This window comes from Hyperolius riggenbachi, chromosome 7 (genome assembly GCF_040937935.1).
Source record: "Hyperolius riggenbachi isolate aHypRig1 chromosome 7, aHypRig1.pri, whole genome shotgun sequence".
Lineage (NCBI taxonomy): Eukaryota > Metazoa > Chordata > Amphibia > Anura > Hyperoliidae > Hyperolius > Hyperolius riggenbachi.
The window spans coordinates 50,448,518-50,463,214 of NC_090652.1; the positions used below are offsets into that span (position 1 = coordinate 50,448,518).

Genomic DNA, 14,697 nt, shown 5'->3' on the forward strand with positions numbered 1-14,697 from the left:
CTGCCACCAGCTATTACGTCAAACAATAGCTGCTCACATTACTCCTCCATTCCTCCTGCTGCTGCTGCTGCTGCTGTCTGTCTGTCTGTGTTTCCCAACGCCAGGGTACACAGATTTACCTTCTGCTGCCACTCTGCCAGCAGCTATTACGTCAAAAAATAGCTATATCTGTCTGTGTAATTTGTTGTAAAAACAAAACTACAAAACCATAAAAAAAAAAAAAGGTTTAATTTTTCTGAGGTGCCCGGGTTGAAAACTGTGTTGTCCCAGTTGTGTATTGGACACAATGTGGGCTGCACGACCGCTGTCTGGGACCTCCTGCCTGCTGTGTTTATTTACAGCCCTGGTATCACCGCTAGGTACCAGGGCTATTATGTCACGCTGCCTGCCTCATTGACTGCCTGCTGCCACACACTCATCCTCCTCCTCCTGCTGCTGAATTTACCTCCTGCTGTCTGTGTGTTTCCACTGCCAGGGAGCACATACAATGGCGCTTCCAACATGCGTGCGCCACCAGCTATTTGTTACGCTCAAAAATAGCTGCATTTCTTTAAAAAAAAAAAATTGAAAAGAGAAATAAGTGAAGAAGAAGACGATATAGAAGAAGATGAAGAAGATGAAGAAGAAGAAGATGAAGAAGAAGAAGATGAAGAAGAAGAAGAAGAAGAAGAAGGAGAAGAAGATGAAGATGAAGAAGAAGAAGATGAAGAAGAAGAAGATGAAGAAGATGAAGAAGATGAAGATGAAGAAGTAGAAGATGAAGAAGAAGAAGATGAAGAAGAAGAAGATGAAGATGATGAAGAAGAAGAAGATGAAGAAGAAGATGAAGATGATGAAGAAGAAGAAGATGAAGAAGATGAAGAAGATGAAGATGAAGAAGATGAAGAAGATGAAGAAGAAGAAGAAGATGATGAAGAAGAAGAAGAAGATGAAGAAGAAGATGAAGAAGATGAAGAATAAGAAGAAGAAGATGAAGAAGATGAAGATGATGAAGAAGATGAAGAAGAAGAAGATGAAGATGATGAAGAAGAAGAAGATGAAGAAGAAGATGAAGATGATGAAGAAGAAGAAGATGAAGAAGATGAAGAAGATGAAGATGAAGAAGATGAAGAAGATGAAGAAGAAGAAGATGATGAAGAAGAAGAAGAAGATGAAGAAGAAGATGAAGAAGATGAAGAAGATGAAGAAGAAGAAGAAGATGAAGAAGTTGAAGATGAAGAAGATGAAGAAGAAGAAGAAGAAGAAGAAGATGAAGAAGATGAAGAAGATGAAGAAGAAGAAGAAGATGAAGAAGTTGAAGATGAAGAAGATGAAGAAGAAGAAGAAGAAGAAGATGAAGAAGATGAAGAAGAAGATGAAGAAGATGAAGAAGAAGATGAAGAAGAAGATGAAGAAGATGAAGAAAAAGAAGATGAAGAAGAAGAAGATGATGATGAAGAAGATGAAGAAGAAGAAGACAATATAAAAGAAGAAGAAGATATAGAAGAAGATATAGAAGAAGAAGATATAGAAGAAGAAGAAGAAGAAGAAGATATAGAAGATAAAGAAGAAGAAGAAGAAGTATATACAGTACTGAACAAATTTCTGGACACAACTTCTCTTTTCAACTTTTTTTTTTTTTAAAGGAACATCCCCACATAATCACTTGCTGTTGTTACTTGGAAAAAAAGAGGTTTCTTGCATCATTCACCCTCAAAACAAGTGTTGGAAGCTATTTAAGGCCATTTCGAATAGTCAGCTCGAATAATGAGCTCGAATACCGACTCGAATAGTGAGCTCGAATTCCGAGGTCGAATCGAATAGTAAAAATTATTCGACTCGAATATTCGACTGTTCTCGAATAATTTACTATTCGAATTCGACCTAACTCGAATTTTGAAAAGGGGTATTTGAGCACCACTACTTCTCTATACTTAATGTGTGTTTCTCTAGACAACTTATTTATGGTTCTGCACCGTTCTAGCAAATACTGGGGTTTATTTATGAAAGATACCTTGCAGACACTGGAGAACAGAGGCGTAACTACAAGGGAGCAGCCCCTGCAACTACAGGGGGGGGGGGGGGGTGGAGCTGTAAGGGGACCCCAACTACGACTTCACTCCCTCTGATCAAGGGCTCCATCCATCAGATCAGGTGATTTTGTGGCGACACTTGTTATGGGTGTGAAGATCCTGATGGCCACACTTGTTGTATGACCCTTGTGAGATGGTCTTCCAGGCTGTGAGGGTCACCAGGGTTAGGCAAGGGTAAGGATGTGAACATTGGGGGGAAAGGGGCATCAAAGTTTTGCTGGGGGGGGGGGGGGGCTCATGATTTGTAGTTATGCCCTACTGTAGCCTTCACCCTTCCAACAAAAACTGGAATAAACTCATGCCTGTTGTATATGCCTACCCATAGATATAATATATGGATCCATCTGAAAATGGTGCCTGCGAATAATGGCGCACAGTGTTGCCACTAATATGTTTGTCGCTTATCGCTATTCAACATTAAAGCCTTATCGTTATTTAGCATTAACACACAGAACCCTCTCTGTACCTATCCCTAACCCCTAAACCCCCCAGGTGGTGTCTAACCCTAACCACCCCCCTGGTGGTGCCTAACCCTAACCACCTCCCTGGTGGTGCCTAACCCTAAGACCCCCTGGTGTTGCCTAACCCTAACCACCCCCTGGTGGTGCCTAACCCTAACCACCCCGCTGGTGGTGCCTAACCCTAATCACTTCCCTGGTGGTGCCTAACCCTAAGACCCCTGGTGGTGCCTAACCCTAACCACCCCGCTTGTGGTGCCTAACCCTAACCACCCCACTGGTGGTGCCTAACCCTAACCACCTCCCTGGTGGTGCCTAACCCTAACACCCCCTGGTGGTGCCTAACCCTAACCACCCCCCTGGTGGTGCCTAACCCTAACCACTCCACTGGTGGTGCCTAACCCTAACCACCTCCCTGGTGGTGCCTAACCCTAAGACCCCCTGGTGGTGCCTAACCCTAACCACCCTCCTGGTGGTGCCTAACCCTAACCACTCCACTGGTGGCGCCTAGCCCTAACCACCCCCCTGGTGGTGCCTAACCCTAACCACCCCACTGGTGGCGCCTAACCCTATATGAACGGCGCTATTGATAAATAACGTTACTGTGAGCCGTTTTTCTTCTTTTTTCCTTGTGCGCCATTATTATGCAGTACTAACGATAAATAGCGATAAGCGTATCTTTTTAATGCGGCGCAATTTTTATGCATAGGCGCCGTGCGCCATTATTCACTGAAACGATAATATATTTAGAGAGGGGTAATTGAGATGCTACTACAGTAAAATCGCTTTATAGTAACCCTCAAGGCACCTGGCCAAGTAGTTTATTATGTCAGAAAGTTTACATCATCAGGATTGGTCATACATCGTATATTAATACAAGTGCATGGCGGGGACCTGGGGACCGAGTTTACTATAGCCAGGACACAAAGAGGATGGAAAGGCACCCAGAAAATGATAACATGAATTAAAAACAATAAAATAAATAAAGTTTGAGGTGGCTTACCTCAATGAAGATAAATTCATATAAGATTAACTTTAATAACATTGGCAACGCGTTTTGTGGGTCCCTGCCCACTTTCTCAGGCCAAATCAAGTGCCTCACTGTGTAAAGAGCCAAGATTTTGAGCACCTTATGGCTCTTGGTTCGTTACACAGTGAGGCACTTGATTTGGCCTGAGGAAGTGGGCAGGGACCTGCAAAACGTGTTTGATAACTGCCACAAGTGACATCACCATATTGCACAAGGATCAGCACACTCAAAAGATATGTTGCAAAAATGATAGCTCTTATAATGAAAAAACAGAATCCATAAAAAAAATCACATGTCAGGCAAGGACCAGCAACCTGCAATAGATAGGTATCATAGACACCCACACCTCCCGGAGTGCACATTTTTTGGCTTGAGGATGGGCCGGATGCCCGAAACAGTCTAGGCCAGTGTCTGTCGCCACTATCCAAGACACACTATCTGCTGTATTGTGGACTTTGGACTCTATCACCTCATGGACTATCTATTCCAAGGCTACCAGCTGGGATGTTGCTGGACTGTGGGTGTCGATGATACCTATCTATTGCAGGTTGCTGGTCCTCGTCTGACACATGATTTTTTATGGATTCTGTTTTTCCATTAAAATAGCTATCATTTTTGCAACATATCTTTTGAGTTTGCTGATATCGAGATTGTGCACTGGTGGCTTGAGCGTGAGTATACCTCACCTGTGGTAAGGGGAGTGCGGCCAGGTATCCTTACTTGACTCCAAAAGTGGCATCACCACGCATCAGTCAGTGTCTACGAGGGCTTTTTTTAGCGATGCGGTGTGATGCAAACCCGCTACCAAAACGCAGGTAGCAGCAGTTGCAAAGTCTAACAGACAAAATAGTGTGCAAGTGAGTAGAGAGGCTGGCTGGCATCTTACTATGTTGGCAGTTAAACTGCTGTTCAGGAAATGCTGTTGAAAACAAACAAAACCCTGAGAAACCCCCATGAGGAGATGGACTGGCCCAAAACATGTTGGTTCTGTCAGATTTTAACTGCCAATGTATTTCGCGACAGTGGTCTTTTAAAGATAAGCCTCTTCATGATAATCTCGGGGGGGGGGGGGGGGGGGTAGTGAATCTATAATACAATTTATTAAAATGCTAAAAAGAACCTTTAAGAGTTACCTTCCTGCAAATTCATGTAAGCACAGAAAGGGTTAAGCTTCAGTGTTTAGTTATTATCATGGAGCCTTGGCACAGTTCACAGCCCAGATTCATACTTGCTAAACACAGCCAATTAGACAGGATGATTTCCTTAACCACTTCCAGTACCAGCGGTCTCTGGCACCAAAAACCGGGGCATGCTAATGTCATGCTGCACAGAATCCCCGCTGTCGCTGCTCATCCGTTGCCCCCGCCCACGTCGCACAGCTCTCTGAGTTGGTCAGGAGCCGATTTCATTGAGATTGGTGATCCAGTTAAATCGGCTCCTGACCTGGATTACAGAGCTCTGCTTTTACCCCAACGGCAGGGCAAGTGGGGTGCAGCGAGGGAGAGGGCGGCATGATCGGCAGAAATGACGAGAGCACATGGTGGTGGAGAGTGAAATCTATGCCTTGGCTGGGATAACAGCTACCAAACAGGGCCTGGATTTGAATTAGCAACGTCCGGAAGCCATTAAACACACACAGAACACAGCAGTGAATTTTATAGCAACTGAAGACTTTTTATTGTGTGCTGTGCAAGAGTTCAGCTTTAACTTACTGGTTTTTATTAAAAATACAGGAATTTAAGCGTTTTCCCTTAAAAAGTGTATACATAATAAAAGCTTCATCCGGTAGCAGCTTTGCCTAACTAACTATTTAACAGGTGAGGACAGCTAACATTAGTGTTGGGCGAACAGTGTTCGCCAGTGTTCGGGTTCTGCAGAACATCACCCTGTTCGGGTGATGTTCGCGTTCGGCCGAACACCTGATGGTGTTCGGCCTTTTAAGTTCGGGTTCGCCCCGAACTTCTAATGGCTGCCGAACAGGGCCGAACAGGGCCCCTGTTCGGCCGAACAGGGCCCTGTTCGGCCGAATACGGCCCCCCTATGGGGTCGCAGGCATAAGGGGGGAGCATGCCCCGATCGCGGGGGGGGTCGGAAATTCCCCCCACCCCCTCCGCTAGCGCTCCCCCCTCTGCCCGCTTCCCCATAACAAAGTTTCAAGAAGTACCTGCTGTGTCCGGTGGTAGTGTGGGTGGCTGGCAGTGGGCGGCACTATGCAGTGACTGAATGAGGAGGAGGAGTCTGGAGAGTGACGCGTTGAGGGAGGCCGGGCAGCGGGCGGTTCAGCAGTGAACCGCCCGCTGCCCGGCCTCCCTCAACGCGTCACTCTCCGGACTCCTCCTCCTCATTCAGTCACTGCATAGTGCCGCCCACTGCCAGCCACCCACACTACCACCGGACACAGCAGGTACTTCTTGAAACTTTGTTATGGGGAAGCGGGCAGAGGGGGGAGCGCTAGCGGAGGGGGTGGGGGGAATTTCCGACCCCCCCCGCGATCGGGGCATGCTCCCCCCTTATGCCTGCGACCCCATAGGGCCCCCAAAAGCTGGATGTTCGGAAAGTTCGGGGTTCGGCCCGAACATGCCGAACATCTCGGCCATGTTCGGCGAACTTTCCCGAACCCGAACATCCAGGTGTTCGCCCATCACTAGCTAACATCACTGGCAGCATAGCTATGGGCAGGAACTCTGAACAGGAATTCCTGTACAGCCATTGCAGGCCACACATATGCTTAGTAAATGGACAATTTTTTTTATTTATTCCTTCATGTGTGATTACCTTGTTTTGATAATTGCGGCTTTACTTTTCTTTAGTGAATTGTCTCCCTAGCTATCTTCCACATTACTTCCACATTACTAAGGCACAGCTTGAAGTGTGACCTTTCTTCCTGGACTAAATAACAGGCATATATGCACAAAAACACAAGGCAAAAAGTCTGGAGGCCCTTTTGTCCTCGATGCACACTCCATCCCCACCCAATTCCCCCATTTCCGGGCACTAGCCTGATAAGAGAGGAGACCACTCTTACCCACTGTTGAATAGTATAATCTGGCTTGACAAGCCCCATCTGCTTGCCTGATACCAAAAAGCAGTCTCTATATGATGGACCAAAAATTCAGCTAGAGAAAACAATGAAAACCCACAGAGGCGTAGCTAGAGATTATGGGGCCCCATAGCAGAACTTTGTTGTAGCCATCAGACCTAGGCATGAGCAAAGCCACCTGCCTTTACCCTATGGTATATCCATTGACTGGGAAATGTACATTCCTAGGCAATGTACACTGCAAATAATCTATGGGCACTGAGATAAAGTCAGAGAATGGAGAAACACATGAAAATAAATAGTGAACACCTCAATTACCATTTGGGCTCCCTCTGCTCCAGGGCCCCATAGCAGTTGCTATGGCTGCTATGGCTATTGCTACGCCCCTGAAAATCCATCATTATCAAGTCAATTTATAACAAAGACCTGGTCAATATTACTTGCATGCCTTACAAAAGTGTGCTCAGGTGGAGGAGATTTTGGGGCAGGCAGTGCCACCATAGACCGTGATAGGAATTACGGCTGTAGCGGCGCTCAGTGAGTCATTTGGGCACCGTCAAAGGAAGGAGCCCAAATGACTACAAAACACTGTAATTCGGCCGCATCAATAGCTGGAAACCAAATTACTTCTTTCCCCACTATCCACGGTGGCCTGGAAGGGGAATAGTAATTAACGCCGCCGGGACTTGTGCAGGAGCAAGCAGGGTGAGCCATATATCGGCTTTACCCTGCTCCCAAATCTCCCAGGGGCTGTATAATAGGTACGCTCTCTGGTTGCCAACCAAGCCTGTCTTAACCACTTGAGGACCCACCCTTTACCCCCCCCTTAAGGACCAGCGCTGTTTTAGCTGATCTGTGCTGGGTGGGCTCTGCAGCCCCCAGCACAGATCAGCGTGCAGGCAGAGCGACCAGATCGCCCCCCTTTTTTCCCCACTAGGGGGATGATGTGCAGGGGGGGTCTGATCGCTCCTGCCTGCCGGGTGTTGCGGGGGGGGGGGCACCTCAAAGCCCCCCTCCGCGGCGAAATCCTCCCCCTCCCTCTCCTACCTGGCCCCCCCTGGTAAGCCTAGCTGCACAGGACGCTATCCGTCCTGTGCAGCCAGTGACAGGCTGTCTCCTGTCACATGGCGGCGATCCCCGGCCGCTGATTGCCCGGGGATCGCCGATCTGCCTTACGGCGCTGCTGCGCCACAGCGCCGTACAATGTAAACAAAGCGGATTATTTCCGCTTGTGTTTACATTTAGCCTGCGAGCCGCCATCGGCGGCCCGCAGGCTATTCACGGAGCCCCCCGCCGTGAATTGACAGGAAGCAGCCGCTCGCGCGAGCGGCTGCTTCCTGATTAATCAGCCTGCAGCTGGCGACGCAGTACTGCGTCGCTGGTCCTGCAGCTGCCACTTTGCCGACGCACGGTATAAGCGTGCGGTCGGCAAGTGGTTAATAATGATGTTGAAAGGAAGTGGGTCAGTGAGAAAATCAGGGAAGGACTGTTGGTTCCATTTTCCTACTTTGCATGTACAGTTACTCATATACTCGTCTAGCCATATGGCTTATATGTACCTTTTCTATCTTTGATTTTTGGAAAAATACTTATTAAAGCATTTGTAGTGCACTAACTATTCATTTCCATTAAACAGAGCTTCCCACCAAGCTGAGCGTGTTTATTGTAATATGGGCCAGTTGGCAGAATGCCAGGAGGGTGATTGGGCAATGCAGGAATGTCTGGCTGTTATTGCAGGTGTGTGGCTGGCTTGACAAGGATTATGTTCTTTCTAGTCCTAGATGAAAAGGGCCACCAGAATGGAAGCTCCGTTGTGCCTGGTTGAAAACCTGGAGGATGGTAAATTCCAAGTCAATCCTCAAGCTGCGGACATCCTTGCCAAGATAAGTCAGCCAGTAGTGGTGGTGTCCATTGTTGGACTTTACCGTACAGGAAAGTCTTACCTGATGAATAAACTTGCCGGAGTTCAGAGAGGTAAAAGGACAAATATGATGAAGAAAAGGGCTTGCATTCATATACAGTGTTTTATTTGTATACTGTTGGTTGTTGCAGGCTTTGATCTCGGTGCTACGGTGGAAGCCAAGACCAAGGGCATCTGGATGTGGTGTGTTCCCCACCCGACTATGGAGAAACATACACTGGTTCTCCTGGACACAGAAGGTCTGGGAGATGTCCAGAAAGTGAGTAATGACCAGCTCTGAAGTCATTGAGGTGAAAGCATCTAGATTTATGGCACTGCCTGAGCTGAAGTACACAGCAAATCTAATGGAAGAACTACTGTAGCTAAATGTCTCAGAGCAGCCAAATCATGAATCATAGCTCCCAACTGTCCCTCTTTGGGAGCCCTGCCCCTCTGTCCCTCTTTCCTCCTCATTTGTCCCTCTTTCAGGACTTCCTCCCTCTTTCTATGTAAATATATATATTTCTCTACTAAAAAATGTATTTGATTGACTCTAAACTTTATTCCCATCCTTTAAATTGATATATTACTGATTTTAAAATGTTAATGAAGGAAATGTAACCAGGATAGAAAGGAATAGTGTGGTTTGAATCATAAAACAACATACTTTCTTACAAAATCTTTATGGTAAGCGTGACTGGGGGTGTGAAGGGGGCGTGATCAGGGGTGTGACAGGGGTGTGGCTTAAGTGTCCTTCTCTCTCATCTCAAAAAGTTGGGAGGTATGCATGAATGGTGTTGTTCTTAAACCCCTGCTTACAGGGAGGAATTTACGCTGAATGTGTAATGGGCAACAAATTTAACTGGCTAGTAGAAGCCACAGGTAAGTAAAACTAAAAAAGACTGGCGAAAGGCTCAGTTACTCAGTTATCAGCCTGGTGTCGGGCCGGCTGTTCCTGGTTAATGACGCAATGCGTCATCACGCGGCCGCTTCGCGTCATCATGGCGGCCGGCATGACAGGTCTGCTCAAGCGCGGGTTTTCCGCCCATGCGCAGACCTGTCATGTTGGCTGGCGTGATGACGCGAAGCGGCCGGCGTGATGACGCATTGCGTCATTAACCAGAAAGAGCCGGCCCGACACCAGGCCCGGGTGATGCCGGTAATGGGGGGCCGGCGGAGGCTGAAGGAGAGGAGCCAGGAGGACGCCGCGGGACCTCGCCACCTACGTTGAGCTGGAAGGAGCCCCTGGTAAGTGTATTCTTTTAAATTCACACACTCCTCAGAGTCCCTTTAAGTATCCCTTTAAAGAAAGACCTTACCGGATGATAATATTTGGAAGTGTGTACAGTATGTAACATTAAAGAGACTCCGTAACAAAAATTGCATCCTGTTTTTTATCATCCTACAAGTTCCAAAAGCTATTCTAATGTGTTCTGGCTTGCTGCAGCACTTTGTACTATCACAGTCTCTGTAATACATCAACTTATCTCTCTCTTGTCAGACTTGTCAGGCCTGTGTCTGGAAGGCTGCCAAGTTCTTCAGTGTTGTGGTTCTGCTATGAACTCGCCCTTCCAGGCCCCTCTATGCACACTGCCTGTGTGTTATTTAGATTAGAGCAGCTTCTCTCTTCTCTCTTATCTTTTACAAGCTGGATAAATCGTCCTCTGAGCTGGCTGGGCTTTCACATAGTGAGGAATTACAGACAAGGGCAAAGCTGTTTGCAGGAAGAAAAGAGCAGCCTGAAACTTCAGTGCATGAGAGATGCAGGGGGAAAGAAACACACAAATGATCTCGTGAGATTCAAAAGGAAGGCTGTATACAGCCTGCTTGTGTATGGATGTATTTTCTATGTGTGGACATACTGTACATCAACCTACTTCCTGTTTTGGTGGCCATTTTGTTTGTTTATAAACAAACTTTTTAAAACTGTTTTTAACCACTTTTAATGCGGCGGGGAGCGGCGAAATTGTGACAGAGGGTAATAGGAGATGTCCCCTAACGCACTGGTATGTTTACTTTTGTGCGATTTTAACAATACAGATTCTCTTTAAGAACAACTATCCTGAAAAATGTAATATAAATATGTGCACATGCAAATAAGACCATTGGGGTTGATTCACAAAGGTTACTTATTTTTCACCTTAACTGTAAGTAGTAGTAATGCAGGAGATAAACAAATAAGGAGAGATAACTCATGAGATAAATGGATAAGGAGACCTAAACCACGATTGAAGTCAGTTAAGGAGACTCGGAGAGTTATACAATGAATTAAGTCAGTTAAGGAGAGCTAAACCATGAGTTAAGTTAGTTAAGGAGAGCTAAACAATGAGTTAAGTCGGAGAGATAAATTGGGAGTTTATAAGTAAAGTGAGGTAATTTAATAGAAAAGCTTTGTGAATCAGACCCAATTTCCCCAGAGTAAAATTAACTGTTCATGCTAGAAAACCCTCAAATAAAGCTGAATTACAACAATTCTGCAAAGATGAGTGGGCCAAAATTCCTCCAGAGCGCTGTAAAAGACTAGTTGCAAGTTATCGCAAATGCTTGATTGCAGTTATTGCTGCTAAGGGTGGCCCAACCAGTTATTAAGTTCACACAGGGCCATGTAGATTTGGAGTTTTTTTTCTCACTCAATAATAAAAACCATCATTTAAAACTGCATTTTGTGTTCAATTATGTTATCTTTGACTAATAGTTAATGGTTTTTGATGAGCAGAAACATTTACGTGTGACAAACATGCAAAAGAATAAGAAATCAGGAAGGGGGCAAATAGTTTTTCACACCACTGTAGGTATGCATCAAAATGTTTGTGTGTCCGTTCTGGGAAACGGTGAAAGAAATGTGAACCTTGCCTAGATGTGGATAAGGACTCTGAAACAAATTATATGCACACTGGATTGTAAAAAAAGAAAAAAATATATACATATGATTCAGGCCCAATATTTTTTTATAGGGAGATAAGAGCAATGACCTGAAGATCTTCTGTCTGGCCATCTTGCTGAGCAGCGCTCTGGTGTACAACAGCAAAGGGGCCATCGATCAGGACGCCATAGAAAAACTCCGGTATTACCCTTCATACTTTAAAGCGGATCTGAACTCAGAACTTCCTCTCTGCTCTTAAAGATAAGCAACAACATAATAAACTTTAAAGAAAAAAAATTTCCTTGTTACAGCTTTTACAAATCCTGCAATAAGTGTGTCTACTTCCTACTTTCATGGAAGCAAGCATATTGTTAACATCCTGTGTTTACAAATTAGCCACTCTGCCATGGCAGAGGATATTCCTGAGCTGACACAGCTGAGAGATCAAATTACAGTTGTGATTAGGCTCAGATGAGGGGGGATTAAACAGGATACACTCTCTAAATACATACAAGGTGCATTTCTCTAGGGTTCCCTTCTGTCCCGTGCAACAGTTCAGGTCTGCTTTAACAAACAAGTACTGTTTTTTGTCCCTGATGCATCCATAAATAATCATTTTGTATCATAGACTGTGTGTTCTAAAGTAGTCAATCTAATCATTTACACTGTTCTCAGGTACACTGGATAATGTTTGTTCTGTGTGTATCTTATCCTAGGTTTGAATCGTATTGAAAATAGAATATAACTATCATATTAGCACTGGGGTCCCCTAATGTGGGTGTGGTCATGGGTGGAGTTAACATGTCATGAACTTAACAGTGATCTAAGTAGGCCTACCCAGCAAAATGTTGGATGAAGCCCCCCTCACCATTATTAGGCAGTGTCACTTCTAGGCAGAGTTACCCGGCTTCTATGCTGGCTGGACTGGCTTTCTGCTGGGTGGGCTGGCCTGCTGCTAGGTGGTCTGGCAGTCGCCTATAGCATTCCCTGCCTTTCTAGTGGGCCTCCTCCCATGCTCCCATGGGCCTCCCATTGAGGCACCACAACTCCCAGCATGCCATCATACAAGAACCACAGCTCCCTGCATGCCCCCATAAAGGCATCACAACACCCAGCATGACACCACAGCACCCAGCATGACACCACAGCACCCAGTATGCCCACATAGAGGCACCACAGCACTCAGCATACCCCCGACTGATAAACCACAGCTCCCAGCATGCCCGCCATTGAGGCACCACAGCTGACTCTGCCTGGGGGACATCTGGGGCACCCCAGGATAGATCTGGGGTACGAGCCACTGATCTTTGGGGCTAGCAACGCCCCTGACGTCTAATGATAACCACCAACTTTAACCCTTTACCGATGTTTAATCCTTTAGCCCTAAAAACCATCCTCCTCTAATGTGAACCCCTTCCTGAGACTTTACCCAATACTGTAAATCTAACAATTAAAATTAAGCTCCTCCTACATTACCCCATAACATTAACCCTCTTAAAGTAAAAAAAAGTACATGTGTAAGAATATGTATAAATATACATTTATATATTGCCCTAGAATAAAATGAATTATAAATTACTTTTCTCATATGTTCCCATCACTTAAAGGGACTCTGAGCAGTGCAGAAACTATGGAAAGATGCATATCATGTTAAAGCTCTCTTTCTCCTCTTTCCAATGATATATAAACCATCACCCTATGCCTTTTAGTTTTCGCTATTTCAGCAGAATAGAGCTGCTGACTTTAGGAAAAAGTCGCCCTGTGTAATACAAGGTAACTATGGGAAGATGGATATCATTTTAAAGCTCTCTTTCTCCTCTTTCTGACGACCCCTAAATCGTTGCCCTACGCCTTTTAGTTTTCTCTATTTCTCTATGCCGCGACAATTTCGATCGCGAAAATAGCAAAAACTAAAAGGCGTAGGACGGTGGTTTATACATCATTGGAAAGAGGAGAAAGAGAGCTTTAAAATGATATGCATCTTTCCATAGCTTCTGCACTGCTCGGAGTCCCTTTAATCCATAAAAATCTAAAAGATCTGACAGATTTTGGATTAGTCCATCTCCTCTTGGGGGATACTCATGGTTTTCTTTGTTTTAGAAAACACTTATCAAATTGCTGTTTCTCAGTCCAACAGCCAAAATAATGTGCAGGTGATTTGGGAAACCAGCTGGCATATTTTTATTATACAGTAGGTCTCTTCCAGGGAGTGTTTTTCTGTACAGAATAACGAAAATACTGAGAATCCCCCATGAAGAGATGGACTAATCCAAAATCCATCAGATCTGCTTACTGTAAGTGACAGCAACATAGGTGAAACATATTTTATAGCTCATTTTACCCTTAGACAAATGTACATCTTATGAAGTATTTAAAACTTTTACTTTTATGTGATAGCAGTCCTTTAAATGCCCCTTACACTATCCAATATCCAAGTCACATCATCTGTTTCATTGTCTGCTTCAGTTTCAGCATGTAGCAGGGCAAACATTTTACTGGGTCAGAAACAAGCAGTGCATCCCAATACATTAGTGTTGCTGATAAGTTAGTGTTTACAAGCCAAATTCACTGCATTCCATTACCCACATTTCACAGCAATGTGCACTAAATCAATCCTTTTTCCATGGAGACTGCAGTTATCATTTGTGGCTTCAACACCGTTTGAACTGTGCAGCCACGTCTGTTATGCAACTGACTTTCAAGCTAAAAACCAAAGGCAAGTACCAAGAGCTAAGACCTAGTAGCAGCTGCAAAATGTGATACATGCAGTAAGTTCTACAGTGGCATAGTGGTTGGTTAGCCCTCTCGCCTTTCAGCGCTCAGTCCCTGGTTTGAATCATAGCCAGGGCACTATCGGCACAGAGTTTGTATATTCCCCCTGTGTCTGTGCGGGTTTTCTCTGGGCACTCCAGTTTCCTCCCAGATCCCAAAAACATACAGATTTCCACCTAAATTGGCCTTAACCTGTGATATATACAATATAGACATGTGACTATGGCAGGGATTAGATTGTGAGCTCCTCTGAGAGACAGTTAAGGGACAAGACAATATACTCTTAAGTGCTGCAGAAGATGACGGTGCTATACAAGTACTAAATAATAATAATAACCAGTAGATTATTTACATTCTTTGTTCATTCCTGCAGCCTTGTGTCAGAGTTTGCTGATTTGATTAAGGTGAAATCCAAGAACAACGACGATGAGGAAGATAAGTTCTCCAGACACTTCCCCATGTTCATCTGGGCGTTGAGGGATTTTACTCTGAAGCTGGAGCACAACAACAAGGAAATCACGGAGGATGAATATCTGGAGAACGCCCTGAAGCTGCAGAAGGG

General features: G+C 45.1%; 1 protein-coding gene across 2 annotated transcripts in view; it reads left to right on the forward strand.

Moving 5' to 3' along the window:
* Nucleotides 1–14,697, forward strand: part of LOC137524314 (guanylate-binding protein 3-like) — a 125,634-nt gene that overhangs the window by 89,417 nt on the left and 21,520 nt on the right. For both annotated transcript variants that reach the window (XM_068244036.1, XM_068244035.1), the window contains exons 2-5: nt 8,376–8,574; nt 8,653–8,780; nt 11,455–11,564; nt 14,509–14,696. In XM_068244036.1, coding sequence (XP_068100137.1) covers nt 8,382–8,574; nt 8,653–8,780; nt 11,455–11,564; nt 14,509–14,696 — 619 coding nt within the window. In that variant the 5' untranslated portion in view covers nt 8,376–8,381. The remainder of the gene's footprint in view (nt 1–8,375; nt 8,575–8,652; nt 8,781–11,454; nt 11,565–14,508; nt 14,697) is intronic.